This window comes from Nannospalax galili, unplaced genomic scaffold (genome assembly GCF_000622305.1).
Source record: "Nannospalax galili isolate Female #2095 unplaced genomic scaffold, S.galili_v1.0 scaffold433, whole genome shotgun sequence".
NCBI lineage: Eukaryota > Metazoa > Chordata > Mammalia > Rodentia > Spalacidae > Nannospalax > Nannospalax galili.
The window spans coordinates 3,975,922-3,991,872 of NW_008338715.1; the positions used below are offsets into that span (position 1 = coordinate 3,975,922).

The 15,951-nt window shown below is 36.2% G+C and overlaps 1 protein-coding gene and 1 non-coding gene across 19 annotated transcripts in view; one reads left to right on the top strand and one right to left on the bottom strand.

The window, feature by feature from the left end:
- Adgrl3 (adhesion G protein-coupled receptor L3) overlaps positions 1 to 15,951 on the bottom strand; it is an 877,792-nt gene that overhangs the window by 100,616 nt on the left and 761,225 nt on the right. For all 18 annotated transcript variants that reach the window (XM_008833280.3, XM_008833274.3, XM_029563589.1 and 15 more), the window contains 2 exons: positions 6,432 to 6,498; positions 3,551 to 3,642 (listed from right to left, as the gene is read on the bottom strand). In XM_008833280.3, coding sequence (XP_008831502.1) covers positions 3,551 to 3,642; positions 6,432 to 6,498 — 159 coding nt within the window. The remainder of the gene's footprint in view (positions 1 to 3,550; positions 3,643 to 6,431; positions 6,499 to 15,951) is intronic.
- LOC115070421 lies at positions 7,633 to 7,697 on the top strand. Its single transcript, XR_003849576.1, has one exon. It is a non-coding gene; the product is annotated as a small nucleolar RNA SNORD62 (small nucleolar RNA).

Below are 15,951 nucleotides of genomic sequence, written 5' to 3' on the forward strand. Positions count from 1 at the left end.
TTTAATATTCAATATGACTTTAAAAAAAAATCCTTCATTCCTCAATTATGCCCTGCTAAGCACTTTATGACCATTTCTTAATACAATGCATTGTAACTGAAATGGAATTTCCTTCAGATTCTTAAAAGTGCTAAAGAATTTGTCTTGAGATGACTTTCTTTCTCCCCCATGTTTTCTTGCTCTGCAGATCATCTTTTTTGCTGGAGGAGGGTAGATAGAAATCCCTCAATTTGTAGTGTATCTTATACCTCCAGCATATTATATTACACCAAATGTTATTTCCTTCATTCTCTCTCAGTGGAAAAGCTTATCCTTCCTGGCTTCTTTTAGCATAGGCGAATATGTTCTATCTGGAATCTGTGGAGCCGAGTCACTCTGGGTCAGATTTCCTGCAACTCCTTTGGTGTTGACTGTGACTGTGACTACCCTGTTCTCTTATATGCTTAACTTAGTACTGGTTCTTTTCTATCAGCATATCCATATTCATAGTTTTTTTTTTATAAAGTCATCCACAAAATGCTTTTTTGACAAGTACTTGATTTCTTTTCTTCCCTTATGAAAAAATTTAAGCTGTTTGCATCCCCCTGCTCCTTTGATGGTGAGGTATGTTTCATCATTTATTGCATCGTTATAAGGCGGAAAGCACTGCTCCACAAAGCTAAATATTCTCCAAGGGCTCTAAACTAGCAAACAGCTTAGACAGAGTGCAAATCAAAGTATTCCCACTTACAGCTTTATTTTGCTTTGCAATATAAAAATTGATACTATTGATGTCATTAAATATAATTATTGACTTTGGTGTTTAACTGCTCTTCCAAAGAGTACAAGTTGAAGTTATCAAGAAAAAAATATACTGTCTTTTACAATACGAGAAAGCAATAAGAAGTTACAAAGCTAAAGGAAGATTAGGTTACACATAACTGCTATGACGCTATCTTAAAATTATACTTGGGGAATAGGGTAGATTAGAATCTTCTCTTTAATTTTTTAACTTGGTAGGAGATATTTGAATAATGATCAAAGTTTTATTAGGTAGGTCTATTGTTATTGAAAAAAAATATCTACATAATAATTGTGTTTTATTTATAATATTGAATGAGTATGGAAAGGTAATTTATAATTACTTGATTAAAGTACTTTGTGATAAGAAAAAATGTGGGTGGGTTTTGTGGCTATTTAATTCATCCAAATTCAATTTCATGAGGAATTGTGAATTAACACCATAGTTTAGAATGACAACTTAATTGCACATAATTCAGTAATATAATGATTATTGTCTCAACAACATAAAATTAAGAATGCAAAGGCAGCTCCTCATTGTAATAATTTCTAGTTAGTTCTATAACATTTCAACTTTTCTAAGACCTTAATTCTCCTTCTCAATTACCTTAGACAAATTACTCCATCAAAAATAAACTGCTTAATGTCAATAATCTTTGTCCCTGACATCTTCAGCATTCCATGTTATTCTGAAACAGCTATTGGGGACAACTATGGGCAGGAAGTGTGCCAGGAAGCTGATGCAGAAAATTGGGAAGCAAGTGACACTGCTGCTATCTGACATGGTTCAAGGAGAGTGAGTGCATGGAGGTTACAGGTGATTCCTGAAACTCTGCAATGACATTCATATAAGTAGAATTATTCATTCACATCAACATGTAACATGAACAAGTTAAATGAAAATTCACCTTAACATATGCATGTTATATATACATAAACATATACATATATATATGAATAATATGCAGCTCAGCCTAACTTTTTCAAATGTCAAGACCCTTAAGTAAATTGAGATACAATTTTGGTTATACCAAGGAATTCAGACACTTTTCAGGAAAATATAAATTTACTTTTGGTGCATATTTTCACTGAGTTTAAAGTGCAATATGAATATTTATATATCTATGAACAGTTAGGGCTTTTATGAGAATCCAAATTGAATTTGGATTAAAGGACAAATACTGAAAGTGTATAGGTAATTGAAGAGAAAGCGTTCTGGAAAGATTTACCTCCTGGGAGATTGTATTAGTATTTCAAAGGTAGGTAAGTTGGAACCATATATTTGCTCCAAAGTAAAGGCTCAGGATCACTAAGAGGAAATCCCAAATCCAAGATGCTCTGAAATCCAAACATAATGATCAAAAAGTTCCAGACTTTTAATCTACAATATGAATTTAGAGGACTTCAGGTTTTGATTTTCAGATTAGAAATTTTCAACCAATGAAATCTATATAAGTATCTTGAAATCTGAAATACTTCAAAATATCAAATATTTCTGGTCTCAAGCATTTTAGATAAGACATACTTAGCCTATATCTGTGGACAGTAGGGAGAAGTTCTCCCCTTCTTTCAGAAATGGGAAGCTATGAAAAACTCTAATACAAATACTCAGACTCAATACTTTGGGATTGTTTTCTGGTGGTGTGAAATGCCCCTTTTTGGTACTTGCAGGTACCAGCAGTTTTCATCCATTTGCAAGTACCACTATGTGTAGCATCACTGCAGGTACTATCATTGTAGGTACCATCATGGTAGGTAGCATCACTGCAGAGTCATCATTACAGGTACCATCACCACAGTACTATCACTATGGAGCCATCACTGCAGGTACTATCATTGTAGGTACCATCACTGCAGCTACCATCATTGTAGGTACCATCACTGCAGAGCCATCACTACAGGTACCATCATTGCAGGTACCATTTAGTAGGTACCATCTTTGTAGGTACCATCACTGTAGGTACCATCATTGTAGGTACCATCACTGCAGGTACCATCTTTGTAGGTACCATCACTGCAAGTACCATCACTGCAGAGCCATCATTACATGTACCATCACTGCAGAGCCATCATTACAAGTACCATCACTGCAGGTACCATCACTGATGTTACCATCATTACATGTGCCATCACTGCAGGTACCATCTTTACAGGTACCATCACTGCAGAGCCATCATTACAAGTACCATCATTAGAAGTACCATCACTGCAGAGCCATCATTACAAGTACCATCATTACAGGTACCATCACTGCAGGTAACCATCACTGCAGAGCCATCATTACAAGTACCATCATTACAGGTACCATCACTGCAGGTAACCATCACTGCAGAGCCATCATTACAGGTACCATTGCAGAAACCACCACTATAGGTACCATCACTGTGGGTTCATCAGTGTACATAGCACTGCAGGCACCAGTGCTCTGAGGCTCTGAGGGAGAAGGAGAGTGTGACTGATCTCATGCAGTTATTGTTCAACAAAACAGTAGTCTGTTTTCATCTAGAAATGTTGTACTTCTATAAAGGAAAAATTAATATAGATATTAAAAGCATATTTTGGAGTTAGAGTTTACAGGGAAAAGGTTTATAGAGAGGGCTTTATTATACATACTCCAGGCAGAACAAGTCACCTCAATGGTCAATAAATGACCTTTAGCAAAATCAATACATGTATCTTTGGTATTATTTTGTCATACATTTCTTTTACAACACAAACTAGAAACCACGTAAGAGTGCAGTCTCTAGAAATAAGGCTAAGAACCACTTACTTGATATTATCAAGACAGCCTGATTCAGGTTTCAGTATGGCAGTATGATGAAACATTTTGTATAAAGCAATCCCAAGGAAGATTACATTCAGCTGAAATGCAAAAGGTAATGTTATGTACCATAACCACAGTAGAAAATAAGGCAAGTCCATTTCTTATAACAAATGAATTGTTCTGGGAAAGTAGTTCTCAATAGACTTTTAAAGGAACTGGATCACAGGTGTCAGCTTACTGCTTTAGCAGAGGCAAGATGCCAGCTTGGGGAATTGTGAAATCACTGAGTCACAAAACATTGTTCTGTCAAACACACGCTAATGCAAAATCAGCAATAATTTAGAAAGATGCTGTAGAAATTATGAAACAACAGAAAGCCCACTGTGTGTTTATAAAAACCAGCCAAACAACAAAAGCAGAAGTTACTCTAAGAATGCTACTTTGGCATTCTCTGAACATTTCTCTGAACTGCTTAACTAAAAACATTTTTTTTAAGATGTACTTTCTGGGGTGGAGAAATAGCTCAGTGGTTAAGAGCACTGGCTGCTCTTGCAGAGGACCCAGGTTCAATTCTCAGCACCTACACGGCAGCTAACAACCATTCATAACTCCAGTTCCAGGAGATGCGATGTCCTCTTACCCTCTTCTGACCTCTGCAGGCATTGCAGGACACAGGCAGTATACTCATACACATTAAAATGAATGAATGAATGAATGAATAAATAAATAAATAAATAAATAAATAAATAAAATATTTTAAAAATAAGATGCACTCAAGTGATACCTCATAAACTTACAAATGTCACTTATTTATTCATTCATTCATTTATTGAGATTAAGGTCTCACTATGTAGCACTGGCTGGCCTATAACTTGCTGTGTAGACTAGACTTGTATAATTACAGCTATCCTCTTACCTCTACCTACTGTGTGCTTGGATTACATGTGTGCACCACCATGCCCAGCTAAAAACACAAATACTAATATCAATACATTTTTAATATAAAGCTAAAAAGTATTAGAAAACGCTGGCTAAATTCTGATGCTACAATAAACTAAGATGCAGGTAGAAGTTCTCTCATAAAATTGTTACGTAACTGACACCAGAGAAAACCTTTACTTTAAAAGAAAATACTCCAATAGGAATTACCTAAATGCCTTATGAAACACTATGTGGAAAAGCACAAGTTGAATTTCCCTTTACCATATGATTAGCTTATATTTTCTACAACTGGGGACTGGGGTAAACCATGAATGTCGAATTAAATGCTTCACCTAAGGTCTCCCTAAAATACACTTTCAGAGTCCAGTCTGTTATCAATGATCTGCAAATCACTAAAGTGAAAGCCCAAAGAAGGGACAAAAATGAATGGCTAAAAACCTTAACCTGAATTGAATGCAGCTGGTGGGAAAACCTGGTCTGTATTGACACGTGGCTTTCCTGAGTCATTAGTCTACTTGCTTTCATGTTTCTTTCTTTTCTTTTTTTCTTTTTGAAAACAGTTTATTGGAATTATTTAGTTACAGAGTGCAACCTGGTCTTTTACATATTGTGAGTACTGGTCAGTGTGTTTGATTTTAGGCAACAATATATTTTCTTTCCTTTTTTTTTGTGTGTGTGTATGTGTGTGTGTGGGGGGGGGGTACCATATTGCATTTCCAAATTGGGGGCGTTTAGTAATTTTAAAATGTATCTGGCCTAAAGAGTTTCAAGCAAGAAGTTTTAGCCCTACATTTTATCCTACATTTTAGCCCTACATTTTATCCAAAGCCATTTCTTTCCAAAAATGAATAGTAACTTTGAACTTTATTACATTTATGTTTGGGGAAGCATGCACACCATAGCACACATGTGGAGGTAAAGGACAGCCTATGGGAGTGAGTTCTCTCCTACCCTGTGTGTCTCAGGGATGAAACTCAGGCCCTCATGCTTGGTGGCAAGTATCTTTTCCCCTTGAGTTACCTCACAGGAAATAAACACATTACGCAAATAAAAATTAAAAAGAGGACACAATTCCAGAGTTTATGCCTAGTGTGGTTGTGCCATTCTTAAGTAAAACCTTTCTAAACTTCAAATTATTTAACTTCATTCTATTTTTTAGTGTGTGTGTGTGTCTGTGTGTGTGTGTGTCTGTGTGTGTGTGTGTCTGTGTGTGTGTGTGTGTGTGTGTGTGTGTGCCACTGCCCATGGTGGCCAGAAAAGGGCATCAGATTTCCTGGAGCTGGAGTTACATGGTTGTGCGCCACCCAATGTGGATACCAGATAACAAATCTCAGGTCCTCTGTAAGAGTAGTAAGTGCTTTTAACCACTGAGTCATCTCTCCAGCACTGAATTTTAAGTTCTTAAGGGTTTATATAAAAAGCCAAAACTGGAGCTAGGCATGGTGGTGCCTGGGGAGGCAGAGGCAGGAGGATCTCTGTGATATCAAGGCCAGCCTGGTTTACACAGTGAGTTCCAGAAATCAAACAACAAACAAACAAAAAAAAATGGAAGAAATAGGTGTTCACCTACCTATCTAATTCCTGTCTATTCTCAAGTCCAATGTTCCCCCCAAAAGGAACAAAAATACTCTGTTGGCAAAGTTAAGGTTACTATTGTTCAGTTGTCTATATAGCTATAGAGACTATGTTGGACTGTATTTCTGAATAGCCACATATTGCATGCATGCCTCTGAGTGCATGCCTTCCTGTCCCACTAATTTTGATGAACTATTTTACAATATAAAAGTAGACTATAATGAGTGTCTAATTCCTTGAGTTATATAGGGTCAAATAAGTACATGCATTCCCCCACATTACCCTATGTAAATTTAAGATAGTTAGTACATAGATGACGAAAGTTTTATTTCTTGACCTGGGAAACACATAGTTAATTAGGAGTTCTCACCATAATTATCAAGGTCGCTGGTCCTATAAAACTCCAAATGAAGTAGGTGTCAAGCCGAAGCCAACATCTGCAATGAAACATAAGGGAGAGTAGGCATTCAAGGACTGGGTACAGGACATATATCAAGAGTGAGCAAGTGACAGAGAAGAATGTGAGCTGCAAAGCATTCCACTGGGAGACAGGAAATATTACATTGCTTGTTCATTTAAATGCTGAATTATGTGCCCAATTTCTGACAGCACTATTGATGGAGTAAGATAATTACCCCTGGAGGAAGTAGGGAAAAATGGCATTGGGCCTATTTGCTAAGGCCTTTTGTGTCTGTCATAGAAACCTTGGGGAGGGGGGAGAAAAAGCAAGAAAAAGCCATACACATAGCCCTTAAACCCAGTAGCTTTGAGCTATCCTTTTCTCTTCAATTATGGTGCTACATAACCTGTCTATCAGCTGTCAGGAAAAGTGACATTTTCCTGTCAAGAAGATCTGAGGAAATTCAGCACAAAGAAGAAATAAATTTGGTATCAGATGATTGAAGTTTAATTAGGTTGGGCAGCCAACCTTTGAGAGTTCTCAAGTCTTAAAAAGTGCATTGTTACATCTCATGCTTCTGAGGCTGCAAATGGTCCTTAGCATTTCAGGAAGTTGATTCATGACCTAAAAGTAAATTATTAATCACTTAATTTCAGCCACATTTAATACTCTCCCAATTCTTAAAGCCCCTGGGAAATTACAGTTTCATTCTTCAAGATGACAGGAAGACAAAGTGGAAGTGACTCGTTATGAGAGAGATTAATGCAAATATTGAACAAATTATATTTGATGTTAAAAATAATATCTTGAATAAATTGCCATTTTGCAATATTTGAAGCATAATTAAAAAGAAAGTATTTCCACTGGTAAATATTCAGGAGTGTTTTGTGATGTGCTCTAAACTTGTAAATTCCAAGGATCTAAATATGTTGTTGATCATACAAATGTTAAAACATAAATGTAATATCAGAAAGGTTATCAAGAAAGGAACTTATACATATTATCAATAAAGGAATTGATAAAATATTGTTCTTCTGATAAAATATCATGAATATTGAAAAAAGAGTAGACCTACACACATCAAAATGATATGTTTAAATATGTTGAGGGCTGGAGCTATAACTCAGTGGTAAATGATTTCTACCATCACAAAAAAAGAAAAAAAAATAGACAAGGGATCCTTCTGACTCCCCACTGTGGACTCAGTAGCAGGGAGATGAAGAGGATATTAACTGAGAGAAAGAAATAGACAAGTGAAAAAGCCATGCGAAATATCTATACCATCTATTTATTAGACTTATAATCATTCAATATATACTATGCTATAAATGTTATATACATATTTTCATATATTTTACAATACTTAATTATTCTTACAGATGTACATCTATATATTTTAAGCAGAAAAATATCCCACGAATTTGTGTTAGGACTGCCAGCCACAGGATAGTGGGGGGAACGGAAAGTGCATTGCAAAGGCTTTGGCTGTACGATTCATTTTAATAATGCCTTAATAATAATTGATAAAGATATATCAACATATTCACAGTCTTACAGCTGACTCACAGAGGCAATAATTATGCATTGATTTTTTTTCTAATTTCTACAATTTTTAAATCTTGTAAAAAAAAATTGGGGGGGGGTCTTTTTGAGACAGGGTCTCCCTGGAGCCCCAGCTGGCCTGGAACTCACTTTGTAGACCAGGCTGGCCTGGAACTCACAGAGATCTGCCTGCCTCTGCCTCCCAAGTGCTGGGACTAAAGGCATGTGCCACCATGCCCAGCACGGGTTTTTTTTTGTTTTGTTTTTTTAAATCTTGTAAAAAAATTTGAAACTATATTTTAGGTTAAAGAGACACTCTCACCAAAAAAATCAATGTTAAAATATCTAACTATCTTCTCTTACCTTAAATATACAATCTAATTTCAAGCACAGTGCAGTAGGTACACCAGTGAATGACTGACTACAATTTCATAATTTCTACATAGATAAGATTTTTCACCCAAAATAGACATAGAAATTCTATTTGAAACAAATGCTATTAGTGAAGCAACCAATACTTCAGTTAGTAGCTATTTATTTTTTGAACAACTACTTTTCCTTTTGTTGTTGTGTTTTAAATATTCTGTCACAGAAAACAGGAGTGTACTGTTGCCTACAAGCAGACATAAGCCATAGAACTGAAGGTACAAATGCAATGATTTTATTCTCACTATAAGCTAGCTTGCTACCCCTTAATAAAGGAGTGTATGTAAGTGACGTGAATAATCAGTGGAATTTCCATCAGTCTCTCTAGGCTATCAACAAAGACTATGTTTTCCTTCAGGATAAAAACAATAAAGAACAAAGCAAGCACATTTTTCCAGATTAAACCAGATACACACACACACACACACACACACACACACACATACATGCACGCGCGCGGGCACACACGCACATTCTCTCTGCACAAGAACATTGTTCAAGTTATAACAGCGTGACACAACATTAATAATACATTTAGGGATGACTGTTAATGGGGTAGCCCATTTATAAGTCAAACAAGTTTTGGAGAGGTCATATTGGTGCTAAAGTACATTTTCGGCAAATAATTTTTGTATGAAAATGTGCTTTAAGATTGCCTGAAAAATATTCTTTTTCAGGATAAAGAAAGACAAATAACTTTAATTACATTATTAGTGATTTTCTTGGACTAAGGGAATTTAAAACTTTAATATCCTCAAATATTTATTCAATAACATAATGATATTCATTTTAACATCACAAAGCTTTATTTCTTTGGAAACAGTATCAGCTTAGCAAATGTTCTGTTTTGAAATGTATTTTGGCTAATGATCTCTTTTAAATGTGAAGGGGAAATGAGAGATTATTTTCCTCTTTAAGAAAAGTCTTCCATATCTATCTTTTCAATAGGTTTAAAGTCCCTTCAGAAGTGAACAGTGAAGGAAGCAGTATGAAGCAGTGAATAGGCATCCTTCCACTGGGCTGCCTGGCTTTACTGGCTTCGGGAAGGCAGTGTGGCAAGAACACCTTTACTAATTTGATCGCCATATGGCAATACCGGCTGTTGTTTTTGGCCACATGCTGACTTTTGCAAAGCCTTCTATATTTCAGCTCTTTCACACTATCCACCTTCAAAACTTGCATGGTTCTTGCCCAGTTCACTTTGCCATTATTGAAACAATTCTCCTTGACTTTACTGTTAAGAATGCTATCATGTAGGACACACATATTCATGCCTGAATATGTGTATATAATATATATAATTCCATACTATTGTAAACTCTGGTCATTCTGTGTCATTGAGATACAAAACCATTGGGTTAAGAGAGAAGGTCTGATTAGTGAGACAAATGCTAGAGGAACAATTTACCATCATATTAAACAGTAAATTTCAGTTTGCAAATGGTTAAAATAAGCCTGCCACTGAGAAAAAATATTTATCTGACAATTACTGGGATTTACTAAGCAACTTTTAATTTATAAAATTAGTAACTGTTAGATCATTCTTGTCTAACTTTAAAAATGCCTCAGTCTTGTCTTTTTTAAATAAAATTCAGGTCTATGTGTATAATCTCTGCATTCTACTATTAGAAGTACTAAAAGAAATAGACATGACTTAGGGACAAAGACATTCTGGCCACACTACATATTTTTTAGCAATTACCAAATGTAATCTAGAATTCAAAGGATTGCTTTTCATATGCTGCAGACCTTACCTAGTCTTTAATTTCATTAATGAAATGCTAACATGTATTAAAATTCTCTTATTGTAGCATTTTCCAAATAATAACAACTTATTGCTATATGCATAATGAAATCTTATTGCATTAACATGACTTTATTGGTTTCAACACTCAAAGAGTCAATGCTAAGCCACACGGATAATTTGTAATTCCCCTCCAGAATTGTTCTTTTCCAAAATGTAGGACACATCATCAAAATTAATACTAAAGGGGTTGATATCATGTTCCCATAAAAAGTCAATTATCTATTCAGTAAAACCACCTTCATGTGAACTGAGAAAAGGGAAAAATGAATCTGATTAATTTCTGATACCAGGACAAATTAATTTCCCTAAATAAGACAGTAGAGAAAGAACCTCTAAAGTTTATCCTCGTCAAATACTAAACTACAGCTCATTCTTCCTGAAAAGGTCTGATTCTGAATTTAGAAAACTGGTAAGACCACCTAAACCAGGTGAAAAAAGCTACTTAGAGTATAAGATTCATGATGTTTCTAGATGCCAATCACACCACCACACTGTAGCTCCTCATCTGAGGTCTACACTTGAGTGTTGCTAAGACATTTTCAGGTATTGCATTTTGTTACTGGCTTAATTATCAAACAGACATGGGACTATTTTCCAGTTTTCTTGAGTGATGTAAATTAATAATGGTGCTTGCTTCAACAAGAGGCTAAATCACATCTTTGGAAAGTATCAAATGCAGCCAGTAAACATTCTCTGAGTGCTAACAGACATTGAAATTTAAAGCACTTCATTATATCAAATTCTTTACAAGGCTTTGTAAATTACATAATCTTTTTATCTCCAGGACATGTGCATATATCTCTATAATTGAACTGTATTCATTTATTATTTTCTAACTATCCATCTCTCTATTATCTCTTTGTCTACAAAGGCTGAATGATTAAGGGAAAAGTAAAGAAATAAAGGGCAAGAAACAAAGAAAGGGGAGGGGAACGGACAGACTGCAAACATGCTGAATCTAATCCTAAACTTATTGCAGAAGACATTTGATAAAGATGCTTTGAAGGCTATTTCCATCATAGAACACTCACAACATGTGATCCTGAACTACTTAATGAGCAAGTGCATGAAAGAGTCATGCAAGAATGGAACCTGGGTCTACCTTGATATCTTGGAGTTTAAACCTGGCACTAATATATCAAATACAGCTTGTGCTGCCTTTATAGCCTCTACATGTTAATTTATTTAAAACTAGATTCATTATTTCTTCAGCAAAACACGTTTGACATTTTCATGAGTGACAATGCACTAAATGTCCCAGTACTTCCTTAAGTTCCATCTTAATTTAAAAACAATGGTGCTTGTCATAAAATTTGTATTTCTTCATTAGAATTAGTCAAGTAATACAATCAGTAATATTGGTCCCAATTCAATAAATTCTAATGCATGCCTGATCTTTATGTAATACACATTTTCATTCATATCTACATCTACATATATGTATGCATGCACATTACATATGATTTTTCATATGTCACAATAAATAGTCTTGCAAAGTGTTTAGGATAATCCTCACTTTACAGATAAGTAATTGAGGCTGAATTTTATTCTAGTATATGTGACTTCAAGGGCCTTATGACCAAAAAAGAATAAAGATATATTACAGAATAAAAATGTAACTTACTTGATAATCATGCATTCTCAGTAAATAGATGAGTGATGTATAAGCCGCATATAATGCACAGATGTTGAAATGTGTCTTAGGTCCAAATACTAGACCTATCTAAATATGTCATCTCAAATTAATGAAAAATTTATTATTATTGGATGGCTTTACTGCAATGATTTATTTATATTAATCACACATTTAATTGTTTTTAATATATTGATGAGCAGTAAAATGATCAGAATAATCCATTTACATTTTTATTTTAGTGAAATGAAACTTTGTATTCATCAAAACTCAGTTTTGGCTCTCTGCTCCTTCCCATTCCAAAGACAGCCACATCTTCTCCTGTAGTGCCAGCTTCCTCCCTGAGACATGACAGTGAAAGTCAGAGTGAACACATTTGGCCATATTGGGTGCCTGGTCACCAGGGCTGCCTTCAGCCATGGAGAAATGGATATTGTTGCCATCAATGACCCCTTCATTGAACCCAACTACATGGTCTACATCTTCCAGTATGATTCCACTATCAGCAAGTTCCATGGCACAAACAAGGCTGAGAACGGGAACCTTTTCATCAAAGGGAAGGCCATCTCCATCTTCCAGGAGATCCCGCCAACATCAAAGGAGGGGATGCTGGTGTGGAATACGCTGTAGAGTATACTGACGACTTTACTACCATGGGGAAGGCCAGAGCCCTCTTGAAGGGTAGAGCCAAAAGAGTCATCCTCTCTGCCCCTTCTGCTGATGCCCCTATGTTCATGGTGGGTGTGAGTCCCAAGAAGTATTACAACTGACTCAAGATTATCAAACAACACCTCCTGCACAAACTGCTTAGCCCCCATGGCCAAAGTCATCTATGACAACTTCAGCATTGCTGAAGGACTCATGACCACAGTCCATGCCTTTGCCACTACCCAGAAGACTGTGGATTGCCTCACCAGAAAACTGTGGCTGATGGTCATCTGGCTGCCCAGAGCATCATCCCTGCATTCACTGGCATTGCCCAAACTGTGGACAAGGTAATCCCAGAACTAAACAGGATGGTCTTCCATTATCTTACTCCCAATCTATCTGTTGTGGATCTGACCTGCTACCTAGAGAAACCTTCTAAATGTAATGACATCAAGAAGGTGGTAAAACAGGCATCAGAAGGCATCCTAAAGGGCATCCTGGATTACACTGAGGACGAGGTTATCACTTGTGATTTTAACAGTGGTACCCACTCATACCATTGATGCCAGGGCTGGCATTGCTCTCAACAACCACTTTGTCAAGACCACTTCCTGGTAAGACAATGAATGTGGCTACAGGAACAGGGTGGTAGGCCTTATGCACATGGCCTCCAACTTGTAAGAAGCCCTGAACCACTCACTCCTGCAAGAATATCCCACCAGAAGGAAGAAAGAGGCCCTCGGCTGGGGTTGGCTTGCAGAGCTCTTCTCTCTTTAATACCATCAATAAAGTTTACTGCACCCACCCAAAACAAAAATAAGCAAACAAACAAAAACTTCTAAATTTCAGCCAGGCACAGTTGGCACATGCCTTTAATCCCAGCACTCAGGAGGCACAGGGAAGCAGATCTCTGTGAGAATGATATCAGCCTGATCTACAGAGCAGTTCCAGGCCAGCTGGGGATACATGGAGACCCTGTCTCAAAAAGAACAACAACAAAAACAAAACAAAACAAAAACCTGGTGAGCAATCCCTCCCCATCTCCCTGCTCCTGGACTAGGCCTAGAAAGTGTTGTTCCAGCTGCAGACCAGCAGACTGAGCTACCTAGGGCACTCCACCCCTCTGCCATTTCCACACTCACAGTCCTAGCTGAGATTATCCACCTCACAACACCGGGCAAACCTGAAGTCATCCCTCCCTGTCCTTCCAATAAAAAATCAAAATTGAGAACCTGAGGCACAGATGATCTATCCACTACTGATCAGAAATTAACCAAACTACAAAAACAATAAAAGCAGAACCAACTTTCAACTCAACAAAGAGGCTAAAACTTCATATCAGAGACTCAACCACCAAAAGAAGTCCATATGCTCAGATCACAACACAAAAGCACAAATAATATGAAAAACCAAGATAATATGTTTCCACCAAATCCCACCACCCCTGTAGAAGTGAGGAACCCCAGCACACAGAACTTAAAAGTGCAAACATAAGCAAGATCAAAGAATTCAAGGACTTTAAAGAACACACAGACACCTCGAGTAACTCAAAGAGGTTAGACAAAAACTCCTGACTGAAGTTCAAGAAAATGCAAATAAACAGCTAAATGAAATGAGGAAGACAATTCAGGATTTGAAAATGAATTCATGAAAGAGACAGAAATAATGAAGAAAACTCAAGCTGAATTGAAGATGGAATTGAAAAACCCAAAAAGCTAAATAGAAGAGACAGGAGAAATTCTTACTGGAAGGATAAAAAAATTTAAAAACACAGCAACGGAATATGAAGGAGCTATGAGACCCATTGAATAGACCACATCTATGAATTTTACACAAGAGGAAGGAGTCAATGGCATTGAACTTCAACAGGATTATTGAAGAAAATTTCTCTAAATAAAGGAAGATATACAGATATAAGAAACACACAGAACACCAACAAGACAGGACCAGAAAAGAAACTTCCCATGGCATATCACAGTAAAACACTAAATAGACAAAACAAAGAGAGGCTACTGAAAGCTGCAAGAAAAAACAAGTCACACATAAAGGAAAACCCATCAGAATTACAGCTGACTTTTCAATGCAAACTGTAAAAGCCAGAAGAGCCTGGGGAAATGTATTCCAAGTGCTAAATGATCATAGTGCCAAACTAGACTTCTTTACCCAGCAAAATGGTCTACCTTAGTCAAAGGAGAAAGAAAAATCTTCTATGATATAAGTAGGCTGAAAGTATTCTTATCTACCAAATCATACCTACAGAGATTATTGGAAGCAATACAACAGACCAAAGAAAAAATAACCATACCCAAGAGGCCACAGAAAGAAATCAAAGTTATAATTGCAGAAATAGTACTAAGAACACAAACAGAAAATGAAATAACAATTACCGATTCACATTTTTCAATAATAACTTTAAACATCAATGGCATCAACTACCCAATCAAAAGACACAGGATAGTTGAATGGATTGAGAAACAAAATCCATCTTTTGCTGTCTACAGTAAACTCATCTTACCTTTAAGGGAAGACACCATCTTAGAGTCAAAGGATGGAAAAAATATTCCAAGTAAAGGGCACCAAGAAACAAGCAAGTGTTGCAATTCTAATATCTGACAAAGTAGATTTCAAAATAAAATTCATCATAAGAGATAAAGAAGGTCATTCTGATCAATGGCATGATCAACCAAGAAGATATTACAATCATAAAAATATATGCACGGAACTCTGGCACACCCAATTTCATAAAAAGAGTATTACTGAGCTTCAATACACAGATTAACCCCAATGCAGTAATAGTCGGTGACTTCAGTACTCCACTTTCTCCAATAGACAGGTCATCTGAACAAGGAATAAACAGAGAAACATCTGAAAAAAATGATAACATTCATAAAATGGACCTAACAGACATCTACAGAATATTCTACCCAAGCATGAAAAAATACGTATTATATTTAGAAGCCCATGGAAGTTTCTGTAAAATGACCACATGCTAGGCCACACACACACACACACACACACACACACACATGCACTCACACACACACAAAACCCTCGTTTAAAATAATTGAAATAATTCCATGTATCCTATCTGATAACATTGTAATAAAACATAAAATCAAAAATCAATTGCTCTAGTAACTACATGAACTCGTGGGGACTGAAAAAGCGCACTACTGAATGATGAATAAGTCAAAGAAGAAAACAAAGAATGAAATAAAATTAAAATACAAAATGGGAGGGAACTCATATATGGTACTGTAAACACAGCCAAGTACACATGGTTCTAAATGTACATCCCTAAATATGGTACACAGGAACACCATATCAGTGTATTCTTTCTATCATCTATCTATCTATCTATCTATCTATCTATCTATCTATCTATCTAATCTAACTATCTACCCATCATCTATTTATCATCTATCTATACCTAT